Source organism: Lutra lutra, chromosome 14, assembly GCF_902655055.1.
Source record: "Lutra lutra chromosome 14, mLutLut1.2, whole genome shotgun sequence".
Lineage (NCBI taxonomy): Eukaryota > Metazoa > Chordata > Mammalia > Carnivora > Mustelidae > Lutra > Lutra lutra.
The window spans coordinates 12,535,851-12,553,192 of record NC_062291.1 but is presented as its reverse complement, the minus strand read 5'-3'; the positions used below and the strand labels follow the sequence as shown (position 1 = coordinate 12,553,192).

Below are 17,342 nucleotides of genomic sequence, written 5' to 3'. Positions count from 1 at the left end.
TAACTCCTCCCTCCTTACTCTGAAGGAGGTCTCTGCACCCTCAGGGCTCCGTAGCTCTAACCCGGGGAAGAGCCTGGATGTTTGCGGAGAAAAACAACAAGCAGCAAATCCAGAAAAAGAGATGCTTTTTGGTATTGAAAACGCTATTGCCAAAATTACACGTGACCATCTCCATGCATTACCAAGAAGTCTCTAAATTGACAGCTGACTTCTAGAAGCTAGCTACTCCCATGGAAATGACTGGCAGAACCTTAGCTGGTGTGCTCGTTTAGAGTTTCCAAAATTTCTCCAAGTGCCTAGGGAATATCTCTCACATCCCCTAAATCACACCAAGCCACAGCTCCTGCCATTCACTACTGCGAAGGTGCCCCACGCCAGATCTTTGCTACTACTGTCTACACACTACGGCAAGCTTCAGTTCCTTGGGGACCCTCCTGGCCACCGATGTCTCCATTCGCCTGCTGCTGCTCATGCGGGAACTGCATTGGGAATGGGGACCCCCACCCCGTAGCCTGCCTCAGCTTGAATGTCCCACCCTCAGTCTGCATCCACAGCTCTGTGGCTTGTCCCCAGCCACACCAAATGTGCTAATAGCCACCACCACTCTGGAGTCCCATGTGGAAGGGAACAGGCCTTCTCTGACATTCCCTTGATGTCCACGCTTTCACCCAGGCCTCTTCTTGAACTCCAGGGCCATCCCCAACGGCTCTTCATCTGTGGTGAGCTCTCCTCTCCTACCTGAAATCCAGCTCGCTCTCTCTCAGGTTGTGTTGCGAGGATGAACTCAAATGAAGTCAAACAAACACACAAGGGTATTATTTATGGGACTGATTCTCAAGGAGGGAGGTGTGAGGGGAGAAGAGAAAGTTGCCTTGGGGGGTGCGGGGGCGTTGCTTTCGGCAACTTACCATTTCGACTGTTGCAACTGCAGGGTGCTACTAGCATCTAGTGGGCACATGGAAGGATGCTGCTTCCGTAGCTCACGATGCTGGGCAGCTTCCCACAAAACAGAATTACCCAGCCCAAATGGCAGTAGCTCCAATGTTGAGAAACCCTCTCCTACACCTTTCTCTTCCTTCTTTTTTTTTTAAAGATTTTATTTATTTATTTGACAGAGAGAGATCACAAGCAGGCAGAGAGGCAGGCAGAGAGAAAGGAGGAAGCAGGTTCCCTGCGGAGCAGAGAGCCCGATGCGGGGCTCGATCCCAGGACCCTGGGATCATGACCTGAGCCGAAGGCAGCGGCTCAACCCACTGAACCACCCAGGCGCCCCAAATTCATTTCTTTTAATGATAATTATATCTTTGATAATTAAGATCATTGCCCTTCCTTCAGATCACTTTTTAATAAAGATTTTATTTATTTGACAGAGAGAGAGTACAGCAGGGGAGTGGCAGGCAGAGGGAGAAGGAGAAGCAGGCTCCCCCCTGAGTAGGGAGCCCAATGAGGGGCTCAATCCCAGGACCCTGGGACCATGACCTGAGCCGAAAACAGACACTTAACGGATTGAGCCACCCAGGCGCCCCCAGATCACTTTTAATACCTATTTACCTAGCTCTTTAATTGTTTGAGGGAGCCCTAATCATGCTTAAAGAAATAAACACCTCTGCCACTTCTTATCTGAAGCACTCCGTACTGCAAGTCCTAGTGAGAAGTGGCTCCATCTCAAGCAAGCGCAACAATGTAGAATGTTGGGACTTTGCACTGAGGCTTGTATTTGAAACCATTACTTTATTAACCTGAGACCTTTAAGTACTTGGTTTGTCCCTCCCCCCCGGGCAGCCACACAGGAACTGCACCACCAGAAACAGAATTCTCATTCTTAAGAGAACCCTAGGGACGCTGGATCTCTCCAGAGTTCCAGAATGGAGACAGTCCCAGAAAGGGAGAGAACCTGGCTTGTCCTTCCCCCTGGGCGGCCACACAGACCTCTTAGCTGTTCTTTCAGCTGCTCTAAAACCCCTTCCCGTTGTCTTTTTAGGTCCTCCCCAGGCAAAATGAATTTTTAATACATTACATATATCCTATATTTTAAAGTAAACTACTCAAAAAACAACTTCCAATATTTATGTTAAAGAGGTAGTAGGGCGCCTGGGTGGCTCAGTGGGTTAAGCCGCTGCCTTCGGCTCAGGTCATGATCTCAGGGTCCTGGGATCGAGTCCCGCATCGGGCTCTCTGCTCAGCAGGAAGCCTGCTTCCCTCTCTCTCTCTCTCTCTCTGCCTTCCTCTCCGTCTACTTGTGATCTCTCTCTGTCAAATAAATAAATAAAAATCTTTAAAAATAAAAATAAAAAAAAAAGAGGTAGTATAACATTATGGTTGGAAGACATTAGCTTAAAAAAAAAGGAAAGAAAGAAAGACATTAGCTTTAAACACAGTCAGGCAGAATGAGGTCTGAATCTGTGCTCGGCCACTTTATAGCTGAGTAAACTCAGACGTGTAATTTAATCTCTGCCCCCCAGTCCTCATCCATACAACTGTGAAAATAATAAAATGTTATAAAAATTAAATGTCATTTGGAAGTGCTTGGCACACTGCCTGGCATGCATTTAAACTAGCAATGAAAGGCAGCGTCTGGTTTTATTGGGGTTTCTTTTGTTTTGTTTTGTTTTTTGAGTACTCATCTGCTTAATTCTGGATAGAATATTATAAATGGTGCAGCATCTACATTATTGAACCAACTCTGCAGTGAGCCCAGGTCATATGTACAAAGTTGTTTTTTTAAATCTAATCTTGATTTGCCATTTAATTTAGCTCTTCACCTTGAATAAAATAGCAAACAGTTTTAAGTTAAAGGAGAGCTCTAACCTGTCGTGCTGGAGACCCAGGCCCAGTGTCTCCAGAGTTCTGTCTCATACAGGAGCCACAAGTCATATGTGGTTATTTAAATTAATTAAAAGTAAATAAAATTTAAAATTCAGTTCCTCAGCCACCGTACCAAAATTTCTAGCGATCAGTGGTCACTTGTGGCTAGTATCCTTTGTATTGGACAGCACAGATAAGAACATTTCCATCATGGCAGGAAGTTTCTGTTGGCAAGTCTGGCCTAGAACCTACAGTCACTAAAAGGTGGCACTTGTAGATAAGTGCATGTGTATATCTTTTTAAAAGATTTTATTTATTTTTATTTTTTATATTTTATTTATTTATTTATTTATTTATTTATTTTGATACTGGATCATTCCCACTGGCATATCATTAAGTCATTAAAAATTTCATGGTTAAAACTTTTTATTTTTATTTTTATTTATTTAATTCTATTTATTTATTTATTTATTTATATTATTATTATTTTATTATTTTATATATATTTTAAATTTATTTTTATTTATTTCTTTAGAGAGAGAGAGCGCCCAAGTGTGTGAGAGAGGAGAGGTGCAGAGGGAGAGAGAGAGACTCTCCAGGAGACTCCCTGCTGGGTGCAGAGCCCGACATGGGGCTGGATCCCACGACCCTGAGATCATGACCTGAGCCAAAACCAAGAGTCAGTCATTCAACCGACTGAGCCACCCAGGCACCCCTATTTTGAGTTTTTGTGTATAGTATAAGAAAGTGATCCGGTTTCATTCTTTTCCAAGTAGCTGTCCAGCTTCCCCAGCACCATTTGTTGAAGAGACTCTTTCTCCATTTGTATATCCTTGCCTCTTTCATTGAAGATTAATTGACCACGTAAGCATGGGTTTATTTCTGAGCTCTCTATCCTGCTCCACTGATCTCTGGGTCTGCTTTGTGCCAGTGCCAGACTGTTTTATGACTCCGGCTTTGTAGTAAACCTTGAGATCTCGTTTTGTGGATAGCCAAGGCTACTCAGGGTCTTTGTTGGTTCCATACACATTTTATTATTATTTGTTCTAGTTCTGTGAGAACTGTTGGTATTTGGGTAGCGAATGCATTAAATCTGAAGATTGCTTTGGGAAGTATGGACATTTTAACAATATTGGCTCTTCTCATGATACCAGTGCTTTCCAGCCCCCACACTCATTGCTCCTGCTTGGCCTCCTTTCCTGCTCCTACTCTGCTTGACCTGGAGTGTAGTACGGCTTCGTTTTGACCTTCTTCTCTGCCTAGGTGCTCACTCCCAGGGTAATTTCATTCTAGAACTCACGGTTTTACAGTTGATGTGCACACCGGCGACTCCCCATTTTATATCCCTAGTTCTAACTCCCCTCTCTTCATCCCTATTATTTTCTTCATTAATATCCAAGTTCATACATGACCTCTTCCCTTCCAGGTCTAACTGACATGTCAGAATTAACATTTCCAAATAGCCCTCTCCAGTTACCCACTCAGTTTCTAAAGTCAGAGTGTTAAGAGTTACCCTGGATTCCCTCTTCTCCTTCTGTTCTATCCCCCACCCAACCCGTTAGAAAGACCTGTCAGCTCTGTCTCACACACAACCACCCAGACCTCCCTAACCCTCCGCTGCAGCCCCAGCACCAGCTGCCTGGCTCTCCCCTCGGATCCCCCTCAATAGCTGCTTTCACGCTTTTCAGGGAGATTGCTCTGGCCAAGCTATTTAAATGTTAATGACCTATCTGATCCCCTGCCAGCCTCCCCTTTCTCCTTTCCTGCTTTATTTTCTCCCTTATTACTTCTTACCCATCTCACATACTCTATATTTTCAACTATTTGAAAATAGTTCTTCTATTAGACCTATTATAATAGGTCTTCTTATGGCACATCCTCCCCACCCCTGGCCCCTCATTAGAATGTAAGATATATGAAGTCCGGCCTTTTTTCCCTTTTTTTTCTGTTCTGTTCACCGCTGTATCCCAACACTTAAAACAGTGCCCCGATGGGACGCCTGAGTGGCTCAGTGGGTTAAGCCTTTGCCTTCAGCTCAGGTCATGATTTCAGGGTCCTGGGACTGAGCCCTATGTCGGGTTCTCTGCTCAGCGGGGAGCTGGCTTCCCCCTCTCTCTACCTGCCGCTCTGCCTATTTGTGATCTCTGTCAAATAAATAAATAAAATCTTAAAAAAAAGAAAAGAACAGTGCCCTGAATAAATGCTCTGGATAAGTATTTGTTGAATACACACTTCTCTGTCGGATTCCCAACTTCCTTTCTTGAGCCCCCCCTATTGTCCATTCTCCACAGAGCAACCAGAGGGATGTATTTTTAAGACTGTATCAAACATTCTCATTTCCCTAGTGGTTTCCCATTATAGTGAGAGTAAAATTAATATCCCTTATCACGGACTGCAAGCCCCACACCTCTGTCCCCGCTGCCGCCGTGCCTCATCTTCCACTCTTCCCCTTCACCATGTATGCCATGCACTTGCCTTCCTTCGGTCCCCTGAACACGTGGCGGCTGTTCCCACCTCAGGGCCCCTGCACCCACTGGTCCCTCAGCCCAAACCAGGGTTTCTCAACCTCAGTATGACTGACATTTTGGGCTCGATAACTCGTGGCGGTTGGGATCTCCCTGTGTGTGAATAAACTATTTAGTAGCATCCCTGGCCTTGACCCAGTGGGTGTCAGTAACATTCCTCCAGTGTGATGACCACAGTTGTCTCCAGACATCAGCAGATGTCTCCAAGCAGGCTAAAGCACCCTGGCTGAGAAGCAGTGGCTTGGACCATCCTGCCCTCAGGTTTTAGGATTGCCTCTGTTCCGCTGTTGAGATCTATTTCAATTGCCCCTTTCTACATGGGCTGTTCCTTCACAATCTTAACTCTAGTACTTCCCGCCACCCCCCCCTTGTTATACCATTACTCTGATTTTTTTTTCTTTTTAACACTCCTCACTATTACACTGTCCATTTGTTTCCATATTGATTTGTTTCCATACTTCTTTTCTTTCAATTCCTTTTGTTTCCTCCTCTCCCAGAATGAAATTACCATCAAGAAAGGGCATTTTTCGAACTTACTTGCTCACTACTTTATCCACTTCAAGTAGAATATTGCCTGACATGGATGACATGACACGGTCGATAAATGTTTTGATGGAAGTAGTACTACAGTTCCCATAAGCATTCACATGAATACGTGTCGGGATGGGGATCCGTGTGGAAAGGGAAACATGCATGCACGTTCTCACACAGTATATCCTGTTCATCATATAAGCAGGGCACTTCTCTGTTTGAAAGAAGCCTTAAGGGATTTTTTTTTCTGTATATTTCTTAATTGTGGCCAGTGGGAGATTGAGAAAGTCTGCCTCGCCACCACCATCAACAAAACAAACAAGTAAAAGGAGGAGTATTAATCTGGACTTTGTCCATTGCAGATAATAGACACCTAATTCAAACTAGCTTAAACAAAGAAAGAGAGAGTTATTTTTTCAGGTGAAGAGAAGTTCAGGAGTAGACAGGGTGATCCAGGCAAGGCTGTTAAGTCACTATCTTGGGCATCCTGACCTTCTGCCTGTCGAAGCTCCACTTTCCGCCCTGTCAGATTCCTTCTCAGGCAGGCTGTCCTCAAGTTTAGAAAGATGCCCACCAGCAAATCCAAACTGATATTCTATCAGCTTAAAATTTTTAGAAGGAAGAGACATAGTTCTAGCAAAGTCCCATTTCAGCAAAATGATATTTTAATGGGACTATCTCTGAGTAAATCACTGGGACCAGGGAATAGCAGGAAAAACCTGTACCTTCCCAGACTGGAGTGAATGGTGGACAGCCCATCTCAAATCATATGCACCGAGAGTAGAGGGAGAGGATGTTGCAGAAACGAAATCCAAGAGAAGAGATCCTCACCAAATCAAAGCCATTGATGTCCACAGCCCTGGACTGTGTACACTTTCTGGGTCACTTCCATGGACCTTGGCTGAAATGCTGAGTTGTCAGTGACGATGTATGTATAAGCTCTGTACAAGCAGGGCTTTGTCTCATTCAGGGTTCCATCCCCAGTGTTATTTAGAAGACCTTGCACATAGAAGGCCATCCGTAATAAATAAATATTTCCATTCCCTTCCTTTCCCCTTCATCTTCCGAGCTTCAGAGATCTGGTTTCCAGTAGACTCTGCAGAAATTATACTGGGTCTCGCACAAAGGGAGCTCGGCAAATATATGTGAAGTGAATATTAAGGGCACTGATAAGTTCGTAATAGGTCTTAGCCTTTACTCCTGACCACAACCCCAGAGGACAGAAGGACACGGCACTTATAGCAAAGCCTATGGAGCTGGTGTGCCTGGGTGGCTCAGATGGTTAAGCGTCTGCCTTTGTCCTCAGTCATCATCTCAGGTTCCTGGGACCATCGACTCCTGGCTCAGCGGGGATCTGCTTCTTCCTCTCCCTCTGGCCCTGCTTGTACTCTATTTTTCTCTCTCAGATGAATAAATAAAATCTTTTAAAAAAATACCCTACTGAGCTTATTACTCAGCCTCCTTTTGCCTTTTCCTTATCTTCTTTGAAATCTGTTACTCTCCTTTTTACCTACCTCCAACTTCTGCTTTCCCCATTTCTTGGTAGACCTGTTCCTGTTTCTGAGGCTTCTCTCTCTGTGGGGTTTCCTTCCTCCCTCAGCAAAAATGATATATTGGTGCAGCTTCCATATCTCTGTCAGTGTGTTTATTTTCTTATTTCTCACTGTTCTTCTTTCCCTTCCTACTCATAATACAGAAATGGAACTTTTATGTTTGTTATTGACTTTTATGTTTGTTTATAGATCTATGATTCTTAATTTTCAAGGCTATTAAACAAAACATTTAAATTTCTCTCCATAAAAATAGGTGGTATTTGGCAGTTAGTGACTGCCAAAAGGAAACTGATACCCTGCCATCTTTCCGGAACTGGTTTTGCAATAAATAATGAGAATTTAATGAAATACTTCTAGGATACAGGTGTACGCAGAGGAAACTAATATAAAGTTAGAGGGGCCTAGTGCTTCAACTGTAAATTTCGATTTCCAATCGAAAATCAGTTTGGTTGCTGAGCAGAGAACAATTGTTTAAGGTTTAAAAATGGACTTATTTCTTCAAAACTTTAAAAAGGATTTTATCTTCGACAGTGAAATTCCCAAGGACCCCTTGAAGGCCATTCTGTTGGACTTGGAATGTCACTTTATGTGGAATTTACTTAAGGAAGACATTCTGTTTGATGTGGAAGATACAATTGAGCAGCAGCTTGAATTCGTCACCACAGAATCCAGACTTACTCTTTATAACCTACTGGCCTACATGAAACACCTAAAAGGCCAAAATGAAGATGCCCTAGAATGCTTGGAACAAGCAGAAGACATAATGCAGCAAGAGTGCTCGGAAAGAGAAGAAGAGCGACGTCTGGTCACTTGGGGAAACTATGCCTGGGTGTATTATCACATGGATCAGCTTAAGGAAGCTCTGAAGCATTTATTTATTTATTTATTTTTTAATTTAAAGATTTTTTTTTAAGGATTTTATTTATTTGACAGACAGAGATCATAAGTAGGCATAGAGGCAGGCAGAGAGAGAGAGAGAGAGGAGGAAGCAGGCTCCCCGCTGAGGAGAGACCCCGATGTGGGGCTCGATCCCAGGACCCTGGGATCATGACCTGAGCCGAAGGCAGAGGCTTTAACCCACTGAGCCACCCAGGCGCCCCAGCTCAGAAGCATTTAGACAAGATAGGGACTGTCTGTAGGAAACTGTCCAGTCCTTCTGACTACAAGTTGGAAATGCCTGAGATTGACTGTGAGAAAAGGTGGGCACTCTTGAAATTTGGAGGCAAGTATTACCACAGGACAAAAGCGGCTTTTGAGAAGGCTCTGGAAGCAGAACCTGACAATCCAGAATTTAACATCGGCTATGTCATCACAGTGTACTGGCTGGACGATACTGACCGACACAGGTGTATAAAGAGCTTTTCTCTGGGCCCACTGAGGAAGGCTGTCACCCTGAATCCAGGTAATGCCTACATTAAGGTTTTACCGGCGCTGAAGCTTCAAGATGTACAAGCAGAAGATGAAGGGGAAAAGTATATTGAAGAAATCCTGGACCAGGTATCTTCCCAACCTCATGTCCTTCGTTACACAGCCAAATTCTACAGGAGAAAAAATTCCTGGGACAAAGCTCTTGAAGTTTTGAAAAAGGCCTTAAAGGTGACACCAATGTCTTCGTTCCTGCATCACCAGATGGGACTTTGCTATAGGGCACAAATGACTGAAATCAAGAAGGCTACAGACAACAGACCTACAGAGGAGGATAAACTGAGAATGGACAGGCTTATTACAACGGCTGTATCTCATTTCGAAGTAGCTGTGCAACGAGACTCCAAGTTCCCATTTGTCTACACGGACCTGGCCAGCATGTATGTGGAGGCAGGCCAGTGTAGCAAAGCTGAAGAGGTATTCCAGAAAGCCCTTCATCTGGAGAACATAACCAATGATCACAAACATCAGATCCACTACTACTATGGCCGCTTTCAGGAATTTCACTATAAATCAGAAAGTACTGCCATGCGCCATTATTTAGAGGCCTTAAAGATCAGTGACCAGTCATCCCTCCATCCCAAACTGATAAGTGTTCTGAAGAAACTGGCTGTAAAGAGACTTGGTCATGATGCATCAGATGTGCAGAGTTTAAGTGCCCTGGGGTTTGTTTACAAGCTGGAGGGAGCCCGGAGGCAAGCTGTTGAGTACTGTGAGCAGGCCCAGAGGCTAGATCCAGAAAATGCAGAGTCCCTTGCTGCTCTCTGTGAGCTTCGACTTTCTATTTAAATACATGCTCTAGGAAATTGCTTTTAAGCTTTTCTTCCCTTGTGGGGCTCATATATTTTTATTGTTAATTATGGAGGCAATTTTTGTTGAATGTTTACTGTAGACCAGGCATCATCCTAAATGGGATGAACCTTTGGATTTTTTTTTTTAATTAAAATGATGTAATCCATTTGGAAACAAAAAAATCCCAGATGTTGTGTCTTTCAAAAATGGTATGGCCATTATTACTATATCCCCTTTATCTCTGCTATTTATAGTAATTTTCTCATTAGGGGCACTTGGGTGGTTCAGTCAATTAAGTGTTTGACTCTTGATTTCAGCTCAGGTCATGATCTCAGGGTCACAGGGCTGAGTCCATGTCTGGCTCTGAGTTCAGCTCAGACGGAGTCTGCTTGTCCCTCTCCCTCCCCTTCTGCCCATTCCCCCCACCCCCATAAATAAATAAAATCTTTAAATAATAATAATTTTCTGATTAAATTTTGTCAAATTTCCCATATTGCTCACTTATGCAGTGAGCATAATTCTGCATAAGCCTTTGACCCCTAGGTCAAGAACCCTCTTTCAGGAATGCAAAATTATATTAGTAAAGCTCAACTATATAACTTGCAAAAGATGGATCCTATGGGTTCTGACTCTGATGAGGATATTTAACCATTAGCCTGATAGTAACTTAAAGATTCCCTTTTGTTGAAAGAAAAAGTTCGTAACAATAAAGAGTCTGCCATCTATGATGACTTCAATAAAAGGAGAAAAAAACTAAAAGAGGGGGAAAAGTATTTCTTTAAATATAGGACTTTAGGGACCCATGAGAAATCAGAGATATTATCTCCCCAAAATGTTCACTGCGTAACTAGAAACAGTTTTGAGAAAAAAATGAACAATGGAAAATCATTGTCTCAAGATTTTCTGGTCTTTTAACTAGAAGAATAAACCTAACCTAAATGGAACTCATTTTATTCCAACTAAAACTGCAGAATTTTTAGGTTAAAATTAAGACAGAAAGCAGATTAGAAAGCTGATTGAGAAATTGCAAAAAATTATTTTAAAAAATGGGTAAAGTAGATGTCCCCATTCTACATCCATAGATTACTAAGGTTTCAGTGATTTGGTTTTGGGTCTGGGCTGGGTGGTTCTCGTACCCCTAATTTCTGGCCTTTGGTTAACTCCTATAGTACCCCAAACTACTTCTGTGTAGCTTTTTCTTTTGCCTAAAGGTTTCAGACGAACAAGATCTTCCAGGAACAGTTAGATCTTCCAGGAACAGTTAAGCCCTGCTTTTGGTTTGAATATCCACCTTGGAGGGCCTACTGCTTAAGAGCGCTTATGCCTGGGGGGCTTTTTAAATTGAGATCCTACTGAAAGTGGTGTCTCTGCCGTTGTTTCTTTGATCATCATCTACAATTATATTTACCACCACAGTATTAGTGGAAAAGTGGACCATGTGACTTGATTCTCCACACTGCCACTGCCTTGATGCTATTATGTATGTATATTTTTTATTTATTGTTACTACTTTTATTTTAAAATTTCTATGGTTATATTACAAAAGTGATGAATTCTCATTGTAAAAATTTTTTTTTAAGATTTTATTTATTTATTTGACAGAGAGATCACAAGCAGGCAGAGAGGCAGGCAGAGAGAGAGGAGGAAGCAGGCTCCCTGCTGAGCAGAGAGCCCGATGCGGGGCTCGATCCCAGGACTCCGAGATCATGACCTGAGCCGAAGGCAGCGGCTCAACCCACTGAGCCACCCAGGCGCCCCACTCATTGTAAAATTTTAAACAAACAGAAGCATATGGATTTAAAAATAAGAGCACTTCTCCTCACCCTAATCCAATTCCACACCCTCATGGCAACCTGTTAACAGTTTAATAAGTATCCCTCCAGGTATGTTTTCTATGCATATTCAAACATACATCCATACTGCAATGTATTTCATGAATTAAATTTTTTTAAATTTTATTTATTTATTTGTCAGAGAGAGAGAGGGAGAGAGAGCAAGCACAGGCAGACAGAATGGCAGGCAGAGGCAGAGGGAGAAGCAGGCTCCCTGATGAGCAAGGAGCCCGATGTGGGACTCGATCCCAGGACGTTGGGATCATGACCTGAGCCGAAGGCAGCAGCTGCTTAACCAACTGAGCCACCCAGGCGTCCCAAATTTTTTTAAATGTTTGCTTTACTTAAGTCTCTGCTGTTTTGGTTTATTTTACTAATTTTATTTGCTCATTCAAGAGGGAAGAACAGGAAAGGGAATGATCTTTACTCAAGTATTTTTGGAATTCAAGACTGAAGTCCTAACCTGTCAGAAGAAGCATCTGTGGGGCACCTGGGTGGCTCAGTGGGTTAAAGCCTCCGCCTTTGGCTCAGGTCATGATCCCAGGATCCTGGGATTGAGCCCCGCATCAGGCTCTCTGCTCGGCACGGAGCCTGCTTCCTCCTCTCTCTCTGCCTGCCTCTCTGCCTGATTGTAATTTCTGTCTGTCAAATAAGTAAATAAAATCTTAAAAAAAAAAAAAGCAGCATCTGTCACATTTTGCAGCACATATTTTATTTTGCACAAGTCATTTTCCCCCATTGGGAATAACGTAATTAAGGTTATGTTCCCAAGTAGGGACTCTACACACAATAAAATACAATTATGATATCAAAACAATAATATAGTTATAAGCCTCTATATTTTTTAAGATATTATTTATTTGTCACAGAGAGAGAAAGAGAGGGAGGAAGGGCACAAGCAGGGGAAGCTTCAGGCAGAGGAAGAAGCAGGCTCCCCACTGAGAAAAGAGCCTGATGTGGGACTCGATTCCAAGACCCCAGGATCATTACCTGAGGAGAAGGCAGATGCTGAATGGACTGAGCCATCCAGGCATCCAAGCCTCTATATTTAAATATTAGACTTTATAGTCTATTAAACAACTTTAAAATTCACTAGATATTAAAACACTGAAGAACTGCCTCGCACGATATGGAAGCTGAGGCTCATAACCACGGTCCACTGGCCACAAGCTACAGACCCAGGAGAGAGCAGAAGCGTGATTCCAGTCAGAGTCCAAAGGCCCGAGACCTGGAGGGATAAAGCCAGAGGCTCCGGTCCGAGTCTGAACGCCTGAGAACCAGGAACGCCAATGACATAAGCTCCAGTCCAAGGAGAGGAGAAAGCCAGTGTCCAGCTCACAGACAGACAGACAGACAGAATTCACACTTCCTCTGCCTCTGGGTTCGACTGGGGCCCTCAGCAGACGCGCGAGACCCGTCCACACCGGGGGAGGGCGGTCTGCTTTCCCTGCCCACCGAGTCAGCGGCTCATCTCTCCTGGGGACACCGTCACACACACCCAGACCTATCGTTTAATGAGAGCTCGGGCACCTCACAGCCTGGCGAGCTGACACAACCTGTCACCACGTCCCAGGGGCAGTGCCTCGCAGGTGCGTGTCCCAGTGACCGTGTTTATTTTCTCCACAGTGAGGTCAACAAGGATTCTCTGGAGAAAACCCTTGCACAGCTGAAATGCCATTTCACGTGGAACTTACCTAAGGAAGATGGTGTCTTAGGCGATCTAGAAGATAGAGTGTGTCACCAGATCGAATCGGTAAACTCTGAGTGCAAAGCTACGATGTCCAATTTCTTGGCCTACATAAAACACCTGCGTGGTCACCACGAGGAGGCGCTGGAGTGCCTGCGGCGGGCGGAGGAGCTGATCGGGCGGGAGCACCCGGAGCAAGCGGACATCCGAAGTCTGGTCACCTGGGGCAACTTCGCCTGGGTCTCCTACCACCTGGGCAGACACGCAGACGCTCAGATGTATGTGGAGAAGGTGGGACGAGTGTGCAAGACGTTTCCACATCACAACTGTACTGAGTGCCCACTGGTTTCTTCAGTGACCAGAACTGCCTGGGGCCTCTGCAGGGCGGGGGTCCCTGGGAACTATGGTCGTACCGCCATGTGCTGACACTGGTAGCTCCTGCTCGTCCTTGTTCCTAGCCATCCATACATGCTTTAGCTTTGCCAGTGTCTGGGTGGAGCAAAACCAAAGGAGGTCCTTTGCCTGGGGACCTGGAAGGCTCAGAAAGCTGGGTGCTCACCTGGCTCTTCCTTTCCCAGAGAGAACCCTTTCTGGCTGGGAGTTCCCTGTGGGCACTGAGCAGCACCAGCCAGGGCAGGTGGGATCAGGGGGCAAAATGAAGCTGTCCTCCTCTTTTTGACAGTTATTCTCAGGGTTGTTTTGGTTTGTTTTTGTTCCACTGTTGCTGAATTTTGGTAAGTGGACACCTGAGCTTTGCTGGAGCTATTTTTATTCATGAATAAAGTATGTAACTGTGGATCTCACCTGGGGTAGGTGGGTTCCCCTACTTCACCATCTTGGTCACATCACTCTCCAACAGAGTTTTGTGTTTCATTTTCAAATAACTCCTAATCAACTGCAAAACCGTCTGATTCACATCTATTGATTGATAAATGAACTTACGTATTTTATTTTTAAATCTTACAACAACCCCATAAAGTAGTTACTGCTGTCATTCACTTTTTAGTGAGGGAGAAATTTCCGTGGTTAAGTCACCTGTGTAGACCCACAAATGTGCTGAGTGGTAGAGTCTGGACGTGTATGCAGACCAGACTGACCCAAGTCCACACTCCTTGACGGTGTCTCACCGTAAAGACCCCGCAGCCCCAGCTCCTATCGGACAGCCTTTAACAGCTCTCCTCAGTCACAGTCATGGGCCTCACTCCCTGGCAGATGCAGCTGAAGAAGAGACTTTCTGGGATGGAGGCCCATACATTTTACTGCATATGGGGAGCTCTCCTCAAAGAAAGTGACAGAGGCAATCACAGCTCATCTCCTGCTGGGTGCCAGTCCTCATCCTCTCCCGTGCACCTTTCCCTCCACCTTGAAACAGCAGACACATGGCACAGCCTATCCTCAAAGGCCTTTCTCTGAGGGTAAGTCCCGGGCAGGCTCAAAACTACACATACTCATATGCCCAATTGAGAAGCATTTGGAGATTGTGAACATGGCCCACTGCAATCCAATTACAATTCTTTTTCTTTCTTTCTGACTACCAAATTCCATAGAACCCAAAAGAACACAAACTTTCTTTCTAGTTCTCTGTCCAGAACCAGGTGTCCAAAGGATAAAGGCCAGAGCCTCCCAGCTCAGGAGGCTGGAGACAACATGGAACCGCACATGTACAGAGCAAAGAGCTGTGCCTTACCTTCCTGGTGTCATCAGAGGTCCCATTCTTTACAGTTTTAGATTCAGTGCCCATTAGCCTCAATGGCCCCTCCTTCTGAGCTGCCCAAAACAATCTCTTCTCCCTGGAGGTGTTGTTTTTACAATCCCTAAGGACAGGGTTTAAAAGTGGGCTTTAATCATAGCCTGTGTCTGTACTGACATAAAACTACCACAAACAAATGTATATCACAGATATATAATTTATGAACATAGGTAAAACATTTAAGAAAAGCTAAAAACAGAGGCCAACAATTTAAAAATGTCATATCCATGATCATCAAGATTTCTCTTGGGCTGCAAAATACGTTTGCTTGGGAAAATTATATAAACATTAAAAATGGAAAAACTCTAAAAATATAATCCAAAAGAAGACCCCCTCCTCTTGGAGTTAACTTTAAGTGCAAACTCTGGCATTTTTATAAAGAGCATGATGCTTTGTGACTATCTCTTTATTGAATAGTACGTAATGAAAATCTTTATTGGTAAATATATTTTAACAATCTCTAAAATTCCTCCCATATGTTCACGATGATAATATAGTCCGGAGGTTTATGTGTTCAGAGAAAAAAAAACCTAGACATAAACAAGAAATGTATAGTCTGTATGAAGGAAACTTTTGAACTTCAGTGAATAATAATTTAAAAGCTTCAAGTAATAAAGAGGAACAAATCATTTTCCTAAATAAAAAGATGAAGTATATTATGACACAATATTCCAAACAAAATCTCCACAGACTTTTGTTTTTTCAAATTTTTTGTTCTGTTGCTAGAAAAAAAATGTAAATTTTATGTAGAATAATAAGAGGCAAACATTTTGTGAAAGGCAGACTGAAGCTGAACCAAAGTGTCTTTAATAGCTATAATAATCTAAATATTTTAGTTCTGAGTTGTGAAAAAGAAAACATGTAAAGTCCTAATATCATGTAAGAATTTAGTGTATGATAATGGTACAATCTGCAAAAGGTAGAAAGAAATGGGCCTCCAAGAGTAACTGATGGTGTGTCTAGACGGTTAGTAAAGATAGATGTTTACTTCCTATACTGCAATGAATACATACCTGTGTGTATTTCTAACTGAAATATGAAATTTGAACATCAAAGTTCAAAAATCACGAGTTTCAAAATTTTAATGCTGAGATGACAGGACACCAACAACAGACAAAGCTTATTTAAAAGTCTGAATTTATGAAATCTTGACTTCAGAAAGAACCCTTCCATAGACAAATTTGAGGGTGCTTCAAAATAATGAGAAAGGGAATCATATTAATGTGGAATAATATGTTATAAAGTAAAAAAAAAATTATGTTTAGTTCTCATTGTTGCTATAAACAGAGATAAACTATATAGATTCTTATTACCAACACCACATAAATCAAGAAAATATTGTGTATTTCTATGACCAACTATTATAAAATGAGCACCTCAAATAAAACGAGGCCAAGGAACCAAAGGCACTGCAGTCCTACCACTGCATACACCAGAGCTCTGGCAGCCGCAACCAGCCTCTCTGGAAGGGGGGTGGAGGGGACGGCAGGCACAGCAAAGGACCAAGTCATTCTTCCTCTCTTGCTCCCCCTGCTGGGCCTGCCCACGTTGTTAAGAGATCTGGATGAGGCCTTTGCGCTCGGCTCCAGAGGAACCCTGTGCCCTGGTGTCCAAGAGCCCAAGACCATCTGCAGCTTATCTTTTTACAAACCCAGCCTGATGTTAAACAATCAAACTAGACACTTACAAAGTCAATAAATTATAAATAAAAATAAAACGAAGCTGAGGACATGAGCTAACGCTAAGCAAGAAACTGAAGACAAGCAGTCAATAGTGTAGAACTGCTCAATGTCTCTAGAAAATCAATTCAAGGACTATTAGATAAGGTTGGAAAATCCTGTAAAAGAATAGGACTCATTATGGAAATATGTTTGGAAAACTCACATTTCCAAACTTTGGATGGATCTGAAATTCACATAGCCTTTCTGGAGTCAATTTCATCAGAAGCGAAAATGAACTTACTTTTTAATCCAAAAATTAGTTTTAGAAAGAAATCCAAAGAAGAAAACTTGGAGGAGTGCAGAAAGGTATATGCCCAAAGGCACTCCTCCACAACGTTAATTTGTAATAATAAAAATACTGGAAGCCACCTGAGTATCAATAGGTTATAGATAAAATGGTATTGATCCATAAGAGAGAATCCTAGGCAGTCATTAAAAATGAGCACATAAGGGCAGAAAAACCAACACAGACAAAATATTAATCACATATTGTGAAGCGAAAAGTGGGAGTTTACAGTATATAGTTATCCTAATACTGTGTGCACAGGTGTGTATTTCCAAAAAGAACACGGAAACAGAAGAAGCCAAACCAAATGCCAGAGACAAAGCTACAACCCACCTATGGAGAACAATAGGGAGCAGTATTATTATTTCATTAATTTTCCCATAGAAGTAAAATTGAAAAACACATTTCAGAGAATATAAGTCTATGACTCCTATA

General features: G+C 43.0%; 2 protein-coding genes across 2 annotated transcripts; both read left to right on the top strand.

Moving 5' to 3' along the window:
• The first annotated feature begins 8,498 nt into the window (after positions 1–8,498).
• LOC125084605 (interferon-induced protein with tetratricopeptide repeats 5-like) lies at positions 8,499–11,192 on the top strand. The gene has a single exon (XM_047702121.1). It carries the CDS (start codon positions 8,588–8,590, stop codon positions 9,626–9,628), a length of 1,041 nt encoding a protein of 346 aa, XP_047558077.1. The 5' UTR covers positions 8,499–8,587; the 3' UTR covers positions 9,629–11,192.
• On the top strand, positions 10,135–14,590 carry LOC125085062 (interferon-induced protein with tetratricopeptide repeats 1B-like). The gene is made up of 2 exons (XM_047703193.1): positions 10,135–10,139; positions 12,706–14,590. Exons 1-2 carry the CDS (start codon positions 10,135–10,137, stop codon positions 13,574–13,576), a joined length of 876 nt encoding a protein of 291 aa, XP_047559149.1. The 3' UTR covers positions 13,577–14,590.
• Positions 14,591–17,342: the final 2,752 nt, after the last annotated feature.

Excerpts from the sequence above, each read along its gene's own strand:
- LOC125084605 (XM_047702121.1), top strand. The coding sequence starts at position 8,588 with ATGCCTGAGATTGACTGTGAGAAAAGGTGGGCACTCTTGAAATTTGGA.